Source organism: Podarcis bocagei (assembly GCF_964188305.1).
Source record: "Podarcis bocagei genome assembly, chromosome: 12".
NCBI lineage: Eukaryota > Metazoa > Chordata > Lepidosauria > Squamata > Lacertidae > Podarcis > Podarcis bocagei.
In genome coordinates, this window is record NC_138137.1 from 3,723,050 (window position 1) to 3,738,108 (window position 15,059).

Consider the following 15,059-nt stretch of genomic DNA (forward strand, 5'->3'; position numbering starts at 1 on the left):
TACCTTCCATTTAATTGTGTTTTATTGTGTGCAAAGTTAGTTAAATAAACCTTTTTGTTTGCTAGTGTTTAAGTAAAACTTCTGATGTATAACTAAATGAACTATTGCATTTATTTCTTGCCCCATAACTCTGCTCTCTTGGTGATACACAGGAAATGTTGAATTTTTAAAAGGCTAAAATACCAGAACAAAATCCATAACCAGCACAGGGAATAAAATACAATAGCAACCATTGTCAGTTATCAGAAGGCGAAGCTATCTCAAATAAAATGGAGACAAACAAATTTATAACAGCATTCAGTGGTGCTAATGTTTAAAAAAAAGCCTGGGAGAACAGTACTTTCTCAACCTGGCACTGCTGAAAAGCAAGAGGCAAGCACCTACAGGGCGAGAGAGAGTTCCGCAAAACTGCTAAGTGTCTGAAAAGTGCCCGTTTTCTTGAGCTCTTTTGGAGCCATTCATCTTGCTTTGAGTTCTTGGTTAGTTAACTTTGAGCGTGGGGTTAATCTAAGTGCACCTTTGACTAATGTGCACAGCTCTTGGCTCACCTCTTCTTTCATTTTGAGATTAGGGGTTGCATAAACAATTGCAGTGCCCCAAGAATGGAAGGAGGGAGCAAGCAAACAAACGTAAACACTACCAACTGACTGTATATTTGCATTCACTATATTTGCAGCAGCTTAAAAACTCACACTGCCAATTTGAAAAGGTGAGGGGAAACACTTTTCAACCCTATGGATTGTGTTGTTGTAAATAAAAATATGCCCTTTTCCCTTATGGGGTATCCAAGAGCCCATATAGAGTCCTTACATAGGTTCCCTATTGGTAGGAGAAAATAACAGAGGCCAACCAGAGAATATTGAGAAGCAAAGCAGCTAGTAAGCTTGATCTTTATTGATCTGTTGCAACAGGGTACCCCCCTCACACGCAGGAGAGGAAGAGGACCCAGAACAATGGCCTGCAAGGCCTTATAAAGACTTTTGAAATTCCCCTTCTCTAGATCAGGACCACCCCCAGAAACATTATGCATACATCACAGAAGGGGTGTAACCTAAGACCACCCCTCAGATACATCCCACCTACATCACAGAAATTTAAATGTTGTTTTTCTCTTCTCCTTGTTTATCTCCTGTCTAGCAGGTTCCTTGATTGGATTTTCTGGGGAGCCTGGCCATTCTTTTGTAATGCTAAAATACTTATTTCCTGGGCCAGGTCACAGGCTCACACCTTATTCAAACACAGATTAAAGGAAGAGACAATGGGGAGGCTTTTCCATTTTTAACCTTGCAGAGAAAGGATTTGGTCAGTTTAGGAATCAAAATGGTTCCACGTTGGCCTTCCTGTACTGATCTATGTATGTGCAGTTATGAACATTACTATATATCTAAAACCATAAAATTCCTATCACAATATTCCCCCCTTTGGGGCTAGAATTTTTCTTAAAAATTTTTTGCCCCACAAATAATAACATCGTATGTTGTAGATGGATGTCTTTGTATGAATATATCATATAAAAATAACACATGTTGCATTTTGCTACTAATTACTTGTGGCATTCTAACACTTTGGGAGAGACCATTTACTCAATAGTGTTCTATGCTTTACACCTAGCAGGAAGGTAAGGTCCACTAATGACTGAAAAGTGCAGTTTGCTTCCCCCCCGTCATTTTAGTGTTCTCAGGTGTCAAGGTAGCTCTTATGTGGTCTCACACTGACATAGTGCTACAGCAACACATCCTTTCTGTTGAATCCCCTCAGGGCTTTCATTTAACCATGTCGCCTGGCATTCACCATAGCTGGCACAGGTTTTGGGCATCTCGTGAGGGAGAGGTCTTCGCCTTGGCCTTTAGCTATGGGATTTTATTATAGGCTGTGGTCTTGGGCTCATGAGAAGTTGCTCACTTGCACTTAAAGGACCAAAAAGCTAATTGCAGCCTGGATACACTTGCCCAATTCAAACTGAGTCCAATTTGAATTTATCTTGCCCCATGGTTCTCAACTCTTCAAACCAATCTGTTAAAAGAAAACCATTCTTAACAAGGGCAGTTGTCCAAATAAGTCAATTTAAGTCTATAAGGGATCATTCCTGCTAAACCAAAGCATATCCACCTTCATGTTTCTTAGAAGCTTCTCCTTGGTAAAGCAAGTTTAGGGAAAGTTGGCAGAGTGCCAGGTGGAACAATGAAATGTGGTTATAAATTGAGACTACACAATAGTGTGAGCTATTAGAAAGTATAAAATGCATGAGAATTCTCCATTGGTGTGTAAGCAATAAGACATTAAACATAAAAACAGTTACACACAGAAAAAAAAAATTGCCCCCCTTTGTGGAAATCACACTGTCAGACACATTTCAACATTCTTACATAATAACACATAATACAAAACAAAATAATTAAATATCTGTTGCATATCTTGACACAATTGTGATCTTTTACGTATGTATCTTTTGAATCCTGGAGCAGAGGCTTGAGGTTCAAGTGAAAAAATGTCCTTGCAATTCAACTCCTCCCCCCTTTGTCAGTTCAACCCCTCCCCCCTCAGTCTATAGCCTTTGAAAGAGATAACTGTGGGCACTTTGAAAACTCTGGTGTTGCAGGTCTTGTGAGTTGAGGGGTTGTTGCTGCTTTTCATCATTGCACATCTGTAGAAGTGATATCCTGTAAGGGGGCAGGGTTTTGGGGAGACTTAAAAACACAGTTAGACAAGAAGGATGTCCTCCAGTTTCCATGGGAAGCTGCAAATAATAAAAAATCTTAGCGCATTAAGCATTTTATTTATTTCAATATTATTATCACATTTCCACATAATTACTGTTATTATCTGCTAAGTTTGTTTGCTTTCCTTCACTTAATTTTTGTTGTTGTTGTTCTTTTCATATTATAAAATAAAAAATTACTCCACATGTATAGAAAGAGAACTGTAAAAATACAAAGGTTAAAAAATAAAAAGACAGCAAAAAATTAATTACCAGTTAGATGAAAATGGACTTGACACAAAGACATCAGATTCAGAAAATAACTATTATTAAATAGTACAAAGATATTATCAAAACCACACAGATTACTACTGGACTGGGGGGGGAAAGGGAAAACAATGGGGAAAACTTAAAATTCACCATGTGCTATCCAATAAAAGAACTTCATGAAACTGACTTTCAACATGTGATGAACATGTCCCCAAAGTAAAACACACACACACAAATGACCTATGAGGAACCGAAAATAAATAAATGCTAAGACACACAATTAATAAGCAACCTGAAGTAATCTGTTTTGGCATTCTAACATCCCAAATGAAAATAAAAGAGTGTTTCTTGATGTGACAACATCAGCTGTAATGTTAATACTGGGAAATGAGTTAATACCAATAAAAAAATGAATGGCAATTTTAAAGTTGTGCAGGTACCTTGCACCAGCCAAAATGACAGAATTAGTAAGAAATGCTCAAACAATGTTTGGTTGTGCTTCGATTAACTTCATAGACATCATGGAGAAACTGATTAAATAAATGAAAACAGATTATTTGTAACTTTAAAAAAAATGTCAAAGGCACAAAGAGATAGAGGTCACTAATACAGCAGGGATTCAGACTTGTTTCACAGAACAGAAAGAAAGTTGCTGTTTGGCTTTTAGGGAAGAAAGACAAAAGAGAAACAAATGCAATTACTTTTTATAGAGTATTTAAATCACTGTTTGCATCCCCTCATTATCATTTGTGCTGTGGGAGAAAAGAAAGGACACTCTGTTAAAAGGGAAAATTATTTCATGTGAGAGGTCTGTCAGGAAGTGCTGTTCCTAAAATGCATAGGCATATACACACACACACACACCAAAAAAAAAAAAAAAAACAAAAACAAAAACTTATAAAATTTAAATTCCATTGGGAGGCGAACCTTTTGTTAGCCCCTGGGGCAAGACATTAAGGGTGATTTCCCTCAATGGTTCCAAATTTTACATAAGGAAATTTGTATAGGTTTCAGGCTCTCCAAACCTTCTCTCTCCCCCCTCCTTTCTCTCTCTCTCTCTTTTGTAAGCTGATCTAGCCTCTGTGCATGTGCAGAGTTCATGCCCCAGCAAACCTTTTATACAATTGAAAATGTTGCATCTTTTGGCTCAATTAGAATAAGGAAGGGAAAGGTAAGGAGTAGATTTTAAAAATAGGGTTAGATTTTAAAACAAAAAAGAGAAACTCAGCAATTCAAGTATTCACCATTCAGCCCAAGCAAACTGAGACTGCTTCCTTTATGTACAGGAAAGGGCTATCATTATTGGTCATTTTATCTGGTCATTCGCGGAACAATCAACCGCTCTCTTATTTATGAGTAAAAATGGCCAGGTAAGGAGTGGTTTTTTAAAATAGGGTTAGATTTTAAAACAAAAAAGAGAAACTCAGCAATTCAAGTATTCACCATTCAGCCCAAGCTTCCTTTATGTACAGGAAAGGGCTAATATCCCTCTGGCCATTCGCGGAACAATCAACCGCTCTCTTATTTATGAGTAAAAATGGCCAGAGCGTTAGAATTCATAGGATTTTTTAACATTCTCAGTCATTTCAGCCTTACCATTTGCAGACAAAAAATTATTATTATTATTATTATTATTATTATTTTCTGCGCCTTAATTTACAGGAATGGCCAAGGCTAATTGTACTTGATTATTCATTTGTATGTGCTTAAACTTTGAATTGACTTTTAAGTTTGATTAAAAAAAATAGTAGACAAAATGATAAATACTGTAATCACTCAAATGCTTGATATTACCAGTTGTGCTTCAAAACATCATGGCTTTTACCTCTCACCTTTTAAAACTAAAAAGCAAAGCTAGGCTGAATTTCAACTCCATTACCACACCAGAATTTAAGAATTACCCTCCAATGCTTGCAGACACATGGTCTTCCACACAGCCACAAATTGGGAGAGTTGAAAGGGACCCTGGGGTCATCTAGTCCAACCCTCCAAAATATAGGGTTCACAGCAAGATTTCGCAGCAAGATTTGTACTACCAGAAACACACACATTCACCTCTCACCTTTAAAAACAAAGAGCAATCTGGGCTGGATTTCAACTCATCAGCCACAAATTGGGAAAGTTGAAAGGGACCTGGGGTCATCTAGTCCAACCCTAAAATACAGGGTTCATAGCAAGATTTGTACTACCAGAAACACACACATACTTATGTACACAGACACAACTGGGGAAGAGATCACAAGCCATGCGCCTATCACAAACCATGCGCCTATCATGTACTAAGGAAAAGGAAAATAAAAGTACCCAATTCTATACAGATCTTGAAGCTAGTTTGAGTGAGTGTTTACTTCCTTAGACTAAAGAGTGAAAATTCCTATAGAAATTATCTTTAAAAGAAGATTGAAGTTAACATTTTTCCTAAGATAGGGAGAGGATCTTTTATAAAGCAAAGTTTAAACAGCCATAGATTTGATTTAAAAGGAATACAAGAGTGAACAATTTTTCCTGAACTTGCAGAGGAATAGTAAGCCTAATTTATGCCCCCCCCCCTTTGCAGTTTCCTTTAAAGGAAGCTTACTCGGGAGTAAATTTACCTGGCACAGAATAAGAAGGAGAAGGGGAAAAAACCCTGAAAGAGACAGAATGAAACAAGGGGGGGGCATTTTCTAAGAAAAGAGGCCAGGACGTCTTATAGAGACTGATATCAGGAGCCTTACAATAACTCTTCTGTCCAACCAGATCAAAGTTAAAACTGGACTCAGATATTTTTCTTAGAAGGAACACCATACTTTCATAGGCATATGCTTAATGAAATACATACACTGCATCTTAGCTTGAGAGAGCAGTTGGCTCAACTAGGCTTTTGCAGCAGAAACATTAGGTTAACTTAGACTGGAACACAGGTATACTTGCAAACTCAAAAGTTACAACAAAACATTTACCATTAGACTTAAATCGCCCTCCTCACTTAAACTAGAGGAAGGAGGTGGGGTAATTCCCCTTTCAGAACACAAGTAGCACGTATACAGGATTTTACCACTTGGGAGGAAAACTCTTTTAGAGCCTCTCTCAAATAACAAACATTTGCACACTCCATTCTCCATTTTGTCTTGCTTTAAGATTGATAAGGCTCAACATGGCTTCCTTAGATTTAGAATTTGGAGCAAGCTTGCATTTTTATTTTAGATGGCACATTTAAGATAAGCAGCTGCTGGATGTTACCTAAGTACAATTTAAACACAGGAAAAACGTTTCTTAAACACAAATTGAAGGGGACTGTCAGAGTCCAGGCGGGAAGTAAGCACCAACTGGGCTTCTTTCACGCCAGGGGTCTGGGGACTATTTTTCTTTTGACTGAGGTGCACCCATTTTCAATTAAAAGGGTTTTGGACCTGGGCAAAACTCCGAAGGGTCCGGAAAAGGGGAAACCTGGACAAAAAACTTGGGGATACCTGGACAAATCTCCGATGGGAAAAACCTGGGGATCAGAGGGGAAAACTTGGGGAAACCTGGACAAATCTCCGAGGGGAAAACTTGGGGATCCAAGGGAAAAAAACCTGGGGATACCTGGACAAATCTCCGAGGGGAAAAACCTGGGGATCCAAGGGGAAAACTTGGGGATACCTGGACAAATCTCCGAGGGGAAAACTTGGGGATCCAAGGGAAAAAACTTGGGGATACCTGGACAAATCTCCGAGGGGAAAAACCTGGGGATACCTCACTTAATCTCTATTCTACAACTCACAGCAACCTCCCTGCCTTTTACAATCTAACTCAGAGTCCCTACTGAACGCTTGCACACTTGCAATGCCAGATTGAGACTCTGGAATATGAAAGATGGAAAGGAATTCAGCGCCCTTGCGTTCTCTGTTCACAGGTCATTTCTAACAAAGATCGCCATGGCAGAGGTGCGGCTGCGCTGGAAGTTAGTTTTCAGTGCAGAAGAAATTGCACAACCTTTCTGGGCAAAACTCCGAAGGAATAGGTTGGCATAAAGAATTAAGTGGAAGAAATCACACACAACCCTTGCCTGGGCATACTCCGAAGGGCTAAGGCTGGTGTTGAGATCGAGGGGACAGAAAGGAGTAGAAGGCAATTTTTTCAAGAGTTAAAGTGAGGAAAGAAGTAAGGATTTGAGAAGTATAGGTTTGCTGTGGTTTGCAGAATCCCACCCCACTACCCATTTTTCCTACTCATACTCACTTCGCAAGCGCTGTCCTGGTGATTCTGGGATCTCTTGACTGGTTGTTTAAGGCCGGCCTGATCAAGCTTTGCTTCCCCTGGTTAGCCTCGCTGAACTCCAAGTTATTGCCAGACCCTGGGACCGATGGAAGACTGGTTATTCCTCCTGGCAAACTGCCTGGTGCGCGCTGGATAACCAGTCCTTCCTCGTTTCCAGAATCCGGGTAACCAAAAGTCCCTTCGTGCGTGGTCGCCATCTGTTGTAAATAAAAATATGCCCTTTTCCCTTATGGGGTATCCAAGAGCCCATATAGAGTCCTTACATAGGTTCCCTATTGGTAGGAGAAAATAACAGAGGCCAACCAGAGAATATTGAGAAGCAAAGCAGCTAGTAAGCTTGATCTTTATTGATCTGTTGCAACAGGGTACCCCCCTCACACGCAGGAGAGGAAGAGGACCCAGAACAATGGCCTGCAAGGCCTTATAAAGACTTTTGAAATTCCCCTTCTCTAGATCAGGACCACCCCCAGAAACATTATGCATACATCACAGAAGGGGTGTAACCTAAGACCACCCCTCAGATACATCCCACCTACATCACAGAAATTTAAATGTTGTTTTTCTCTTCTCCTTGTTTATCTCCTGTCTAGCAGGTTCCTTGATTGGATTTTCTGGGGAGCCTGGCCATTCTTTTGTAATGCTAAAATACTTATTTCCTGGGCCAGGTCACAGGCTCACACCTTATTCAAACACAGATTAAAGGAAGAGACAATGGGGAGGCTTTTCCATTTTTAACCTTGCAGAGAAAGGATTTGGTCAGTTTAGGAATCAAAATGGTTCCACGTTGGCCTTCCTGTACTGATCTATGTATGTGCAGTTATGAACATTACTATATATCTAAAACCATAAAATTCCTATCACAGTGTTCAGGGGGAATTAATCTGCATCAAATAGGTGCTCTTTGTTATCCTGATAATGTAAAGCAAAGTTTTGTACAGCGTGACAACTCTCTCAGTTGTACAGGTACAGCCGTGTTATTTATTACCATTATGTCTAGAGTGGGGATGGGGAGTGTGTGGCTCCTCAGGTTGCATTGAATCCACACTCCATCAGCCCAGCCAACATGGCCCATGATCAGCAATGGTGGGAGTTGTATTCAGTGCATCTGGTGAGCCGCAGATTCCCAATCTCTTAACTAGTGAAGACCTGTATCATTTGCACCCACCCATTTCATAACTTAACCAAGCTATATAAAAGAAGAATCTGCGCTCTGCCCCCCAGGTGCATGTTGTGCTTGGAAAATGTGATATTGCTGTCAGTGGGGGTACACAGATGCCGGGCCCCAAGCCAGCAGGGGCCCCAGATGCTTCTCTCTCTCTCTCTCTCTCTCTCTCTCTCTCTCTCTCTCTCTCTTTCTTTCTCTTTGTCATTTGGACATTTCCGAAGAAAGAGCACGGAGCTAGCTAAGCCTTTAGCACTCAGCAGGTGTAAGGTCACTTAATGACTGTTGCTCAGGAGCAAAGGTTGCCTGCTGCACCTGAGACTGGGGGGGGGGGGGCTCCCAAAGCAGCATAAACAGGATATGCTCCTCATGGTTGCTGCTAGCCTGGCTGGACAGAGGAAGATACTGGGGTATGTGCTTTTCTCTGTGCCCACATTATTTCATCCAGGCATGCCAAATTAATAGCAATAACAACAGCCCTGTGAGGTAGGCTAGGCTAAGTTAACATATGTACCTAAGCAGCCATTCCTGCCAATAGATTGCAGGGGGCCGGGAGGATGTAGGGGGTTTAGAAAATCCTGTTGGCACCCTTGGCTACCCTCAAAGCAGAATCTTAATTGAAGGTAGAGATGGAATGCCCAGAGCAAATGATGGTTATTTGTATTATCTTTATTTATTAAATTTATATACCGCCCTTCATCCAAGAACCACAGGGTGGTTTACAGCATAAAACCACAAGAATACATAGCATTAAGTGACACATATGTTGCACTAGAGAGACTAATAATCTCTGGAAAGTTATTTATTTTTCTTGAATGAAATAATCACTTTTTATTGGATATCATCATCTGGCTGCTTTTCAAAATCATTATTCATTAAGTTTGAAATAACAGTAACAGTTGTGAAAATAAAGGAAAACAAAACGTATAGCTTTGCTTTCTGGCCTGATCTGCAGAATTACACATATATTCTTGAGAATAATACAAGTATATATCCATCTCTGGAAAGACAGGAAAGGAAGTATTCATATGCATTGTATAATAATCATTGATCAATTGTCCAAAAAGCAAAACTGCAAAGATACCTCTTGCCTAGCAGCAGCTGTGTAAAGGAACTGCTATTGAGTACATGAAAGGAAGGAACTAAGCAATCCTAGAGAATTTGGCTATCAGGAAAGCAGACTACTTGGTACTTAAAGCTAGAAAAGTCACTTTGTGCAAAGTCCACAAGGCTAGCTCTCCAAAATGCCATCCACTCCCTTTAAATAGCTATAATTAATCCTATAGCTTTCATTTTATGAATTAAAATTTTAATGAGTGCTTTTTCTCCCTAGTGTGTATTTTGGGTGCAGCCAGGAAAATGTCTGCATGTTCTGAATAGCAGTGGCATTCATATAACCACTCGGAACTGTTTGCAAGTGTCAGGAAGCTGCATTAGCTCATTCGGCACCCGTAAGTCGCTTGGCTGGTCTTCAGGCTTGCCAGTGCCATCCCAAACAAGGCAGTTGACACAGGGATGGCATAACAAAAGCATATCCTTTCTCTTCAGGTTTCTGCATTGGCTGCTTTGCTGGAGAAGTTACTACTGTATCTAAATCGGGGTAGTCAACCTTTTAATACCTACCACCCACTAATGCATCTTTCATGATGGTAAAAATTCTTTACCGCCCGCCAGCGCTTGAGGGAAGGAGGATTCAGCTTGTGTCTTGGAACCCCCTACTGCCCACCTAGAATCCTGAAACACCCACTAGTGGCCGGTAGAGACCAGGTGGACAACCCCTGATCCAAATGCATACACTGCAGACTCAAAGCATTCTTTGCTGTTGCTTTGCCCCATTTTAGTGACTTAAGGTTTGGCTCTGAAGGATCCTGGGGCTGCCCCTCCTTGGTGATCCGTAGCTAAGAAGAAGATATGGGCTACATCACCACTGACATGCTGACCTTAAAAAAATATCACTGAGCATGAAAACATGAGTAACGATAGTGCAGCACAGTGGTTAATAGAAACAATAGTTTCTAATATGAGGTTACAACAAGAACAAGAAATTAAAGAATAACTAAGGAATTGGTTCATGCACAGTTTAAGAATAGTGATTCAATTATCTCTTAACAGGCAGCTAGAAACAATATGTCTCTCAAGGTCTGCCCTGCCAGTTTCAAGGTGCAGATTTCAAGTAATATTCCTGTGCCACTGCTTCCTGTACGATCCTGATGCATAAAATGCTTCAGTCCCTGCCGGTCTGTGAAGCTGGCAGGGACTCGCACAGAGTTCCCATGTTCACCATACAGTGGTACCTCAGTTTGCAAACAGCCTAGTTTACAACCATTACGACCAATTCAAACCCAGAAATGCGCGTCCCAGTTTGCGATTTTTTTTTGGATTACAACGCATTTCATAGAATCATAGAATCATAGAATCATAGAATCCTAGAGTTGGAAGAGACCACAAGGGCCATCGAGTCCAACCCCCTGCCAAGCAGGAAACACCATCAGAGCACTCCTGACATATGGTTGTCAAGCCTCTGCTTAAAGACCTCCAAAGTAGGAGACTCCACCACACTCCTTGGCAGCAAATTCCACTGTCGAACAGCTCTTACTGTCAGGAAGTTCTTCCTAATGTTTAGGTGGAATCTTCTTTCTTGTAGTTTGGATCCATTGCTCCGTGTCCGCTTCTCTGGAGCAGCAGAAAACAACCTTTCTCCCTCCTCTTTGTGACATCCTTTTATATATTTGAACATGGCTATCATATCACCCCTTAACCTCCTCTTCTCCAGGCTAAACATGCCCAGCTCCCTTAGCCTTTCCTCATAAGGCATCGTTTCCAGGCCTTTGACCATTTTGGTTGCCCTCCTCTGGACACGTTCCAGTTTGTCAGTGTCCTTCTTGAACTGTGGTGCCCAGAACTGGACACAGTACTCCAGGTGAGGTCTGACCAGAGCAGAATACAGTGGCACTATTACTTCCCTTGATCTAGATGCTATACTCCTATTGATGCAGCCCAGAATTGCATTGGCTTTTTTAGCTGCCGCGTCACACTGTTGGCTCATGTCAAGTTTGTGGTCAACCAAGACTCCTAGATCCTTTTCACATGTACTGCTCTCAAGCCAGGTGTCCCCCATCTTGTATTTGTGCCTCTCATTTTTTTTGCCCAAGTGCAATACTTTACATTTCTCCCTGTTAAAATTCATCTTGTTTGTTTTTGCCCAGTTCTCTAATCTGTCAAGGTCGTTTTGAAGTGTGATCCTGTCCTCTGGGGTGTTAGCCACCCCTCCCAGTTTGGTGTCATCTGCAAATTTGATCAGGATGCCCTTGAGTCCATCATCCAAGTCGTTGATAAAGATGTTGAATAAGACCGGGCCCAAGACAGAACCCTGTGGCACCCCACTAGTCACTCTTCTCCAGGATGAAGAGGAACCATTGATGAGCACTCTTTGGGTTCGGTCATTTTTTTGGGAGGCCCCATTGGCGAAAGCGCGCCTTGGGTTACGACCTGTTTTGGTTTACAGATGGACCTCCGAAACGGATTATGGTTGTAAACCAAGGTACCACTGTATTGGTATTATTGGGAAAGTACTTCCCAGGTCACTTTCTGGGCTTGGCTATGTCCAATAGCTGTAAATGGCTCCAGATGTGCGTTTTTGTGAATAAATTGGCAGTGCCAGGTGACTGTGTGGTCTAAACATAGTTTTTGCAGCTTCGTTTGTCCTAAGAGATCATTTAAGCACCAGAACGGGCAGGGGGCATCAGGGTTACCTGTAGGAAAGATATTTCTGTATGTACAGAAACGGATGCAGTGAGCAATAGGAGATTTGATTGTCACATGGATTTGTGCCCTTGCTAAGTGTTCAAACCATAGGATAACATTTAAAATCAAGAGCTGTGAGATTGTTTTCCTGGCTGTGTAAAATATTTGTCAGATACCTCACAATGCTCAAATAAAGGGTAATGAGTTAATAAAGTACAGTCGTTTGACTGCCTTCTTTAGCTAGAGCTTATGTTAAAAGGTAACTGTCTCTTTCTCATCACCATATTTTTTGTCCTATTTCTCTGTAGAGCATGCAGCCCAGTAGCCCCAGTGGTGATATACACCTGAGTGAATGGCAGATGAATCACTTTGCTTATACCTCTGACACCTCAACACCAGGACAGAAGGCAGATGCATATCGTGCACAGATTTTACGCATTCAGTATGCATGGGCAAACTCTGAGATCTCCCAAGTTTGCGCTGCCAACCTATTCAAAAAATATGCAGACAAATACTCTGCGATTCTTGACTCTGACAATCCAGAGATTGGCTTGAATAACTGTGCGGAAAACATTTTGACACTGGCAAGAAGTCAGCAAAATGAAAATGACAAGTGGCAATCTGCTTTGACGACAGCTAATGTGATGGAACTGAAGTGTGTGCAAGAGATGATGCAGAATAGTGAAATGTTTCGGAGCGACAAGGAAGCCACCGCCTCTGTCGCTTCAGGTCTTCCTAAACTCACTCACTGCAGTGGTGATGGCAAATCTGTACATAGGGATGGCTCATCAGACTGTACAAGTCAGGAACTCCATATCCTTGGCAGAGCCCCAGCTTTGAAACCTCATCAGTTTGGCATGCTTTCCTCAGCCAAGGCCAGAGCTGCACATTCTTTTTTGCCGGTGCCTATAAGTGAAGCGTCCGACATTACCTCTTGTGCGACTCCATTGTTTAGAGATGGTGAATCCGTGTTTAGTAGTTCTCTGACACTCATGAGTAACTCTGGTTTGAAGCAGAATTCTTCATCTTCCACTCAGTCTGCTTTCCCTTCAGAGATGGGCAACCTGGGGAAAAGGAAAGCATTTCTTGTGTCGAATGAAGAAAGTAGCACGACATCTTCTGGTTTCATTCTGAATAAGCCAGTTAATACAGAAGGGAAGACCTTGGCGTGGAGTGGAAGCAAAAACAATGAGAACAAAGCATCTGGTTTCAAAACTGCGAAAGAACAGCTCTGGGCGGACCAGCAGAAGAAGCACCAGCAGCAATCAGAGCGTCTAGCACCAGTCCCATCTAGCAGCAGCAGCACAAAAAAGACTTTGGGTCTCTCAAGATCTCGGGGTGTATTTGGAAAGTTTGTCCCTCCAACACCAAAACAAGATGGGAATGAAAACACTGGGACGCAGTGCAAATCTTACGGGTCGACAGAGGTGACTTGTCCAACGGATGAACGGCTCAAGAATATAGAGCCAAAAATGATTGAACTTATTATGCAAGAGATCATGGATCATGGGCCTCCAGTGAATTGGGATGACATTGCTGGGGTCGAATTTGCAAAAGCAACTATCAAGGAGATAATAGTGTGGCCTATGTTGAGACCTGACATTTTCACTGGTTTAAGGAGTCCTCCAAAAGGAATTCTTCTGTTTGGTCCTCCTGGGACAGGGAAGACGCTCATTGGCAAATGTATTGCATGTCAGTCTGGGGCTACATTTTTTAGCATCAGTGCCTCTTCATTGACCTCCAAGTGGGTAGGTGAGGGAGAAAAGATGGTCCGCGCATTGTTTGCTGTTGCACGATTCCAGCAGCCAGCAGTAATCTTCATTGATGAAATTGATTCTCTCCTGTCCCAGCGCGCAGATGGGGAACACGAGTCTTCTAGAAGAATAAAAACTGAATTCTTGGTCCAGTTAGATGGAGCAACGACCTCTTCTGAGGACCGCATATTAGTTGTGGGAGCAACCAACCGGCCACAAGAAATTGATGAGGCTGCCCGAAGGAGACTGGTGAAGAGACTGTACATCCCACTTCCTGACGCTTCTGCTAGAAAGCAGATAGTGACTTGTCTGATGTCAAAGGAAAATTGCTCCCTAACGGAGGAGGAAATTGATCTCATTGTTAAAAAATCAGATGGGTTTTCTGGAGCTGATATGACTCAGCTTTGTAGAGAGGCTTCTCTAGGCCCTATCCGCAGCCTTCAGTCTATTGATATTACAACCATTGCACCTGAGCAAGTACGATCTATAGTTTTTCAAGATTTTGACAGTGCTTTAAAAACTGTGCGCCCCAGTGTGTCCTCCAAAGATCTTGAATTGTATGATACTTGGAATCAAACATTTGGATGTGGAAGATAAGAGAAATTAACTTTGCATGCTTAAATTCCATGGGAACATTTGATTTTTATCTTTCTTTCTAAAAATGTTCATAGTGTTCTAATAAATTTGAAAAAACTGGCATGTGGTCGCCTTCCTTCCTTCCTTTATTTCCCAAACTGTTAAGCCCTCTGTGCAGACTGATTGCTTAGAAAGAGATATTAGGTAAAGGTAAAGGGACCCCTGACCATTAGGCCCAGTCGCGGACGACTCTGGGGTTGTGGCGCTCATCTCGCTTTACTGGCCGAGGGAGCCGGCGTACAGCTTCCGGGTCATGTAGCCAGCATGACTAAGCCGCTTCTGGCGAACTAGAGCAGTGCATGGAAACGTCATTTACCTTCCCGCCTATTTATCTACTTGCACATTGATGTGCTTTCGAACTGTTGGTTGGGAGGAGCTGGGACTGAGCAACAGGAGCTCACCCCGTTGCGGGGAATCCCCATGCTCATTGGGAATTACTAATGAGTAAACATGCATGCATGCCCCTGCAGTAACTTGTACTCCGGTCCTAATTAATTACAATAATCTTAAGCTGTGGAGTGGCAGAGCCCTTAACAACAGGTATCATTGAAGA

At 41.8% G+C, this 15,059-nt stretch overlaps 1 protein-coding gene across 4 annotated transcripts in view; it reads left to right on the forward strand.

The window, feature by feature from the left end:
- FIGNL1 (fidgetin like 1) overlaps positions 1 to 14,563 on the forward strand; it is a 35,025-nt gene extending 20,462 nt beyond the window's left edge. For all 4 annotated transcript variants that reach the window (XM_081165161.1, XM_081165159.1, XM_081165158.1 and 1 more), the window contains one exon: positions 12,425 to 14,563. In XM_081165161.1, coding sequence (XP_081021287.1) covers positions 12,428 to 14,467 — 2,040 coding nt within the window. In that variant the 5' untranslated portion in view covers positions 12,425 to 12,427 and the 3' untranslated portion in view covers positions 14,468 to 14,563. The remainder of the gene's footprint in view (positions 1 to 12,424) is intronic.
- The last annotated feature ends 496 nt before the right edge of the window (positions 14,564 to 15,059 follow it).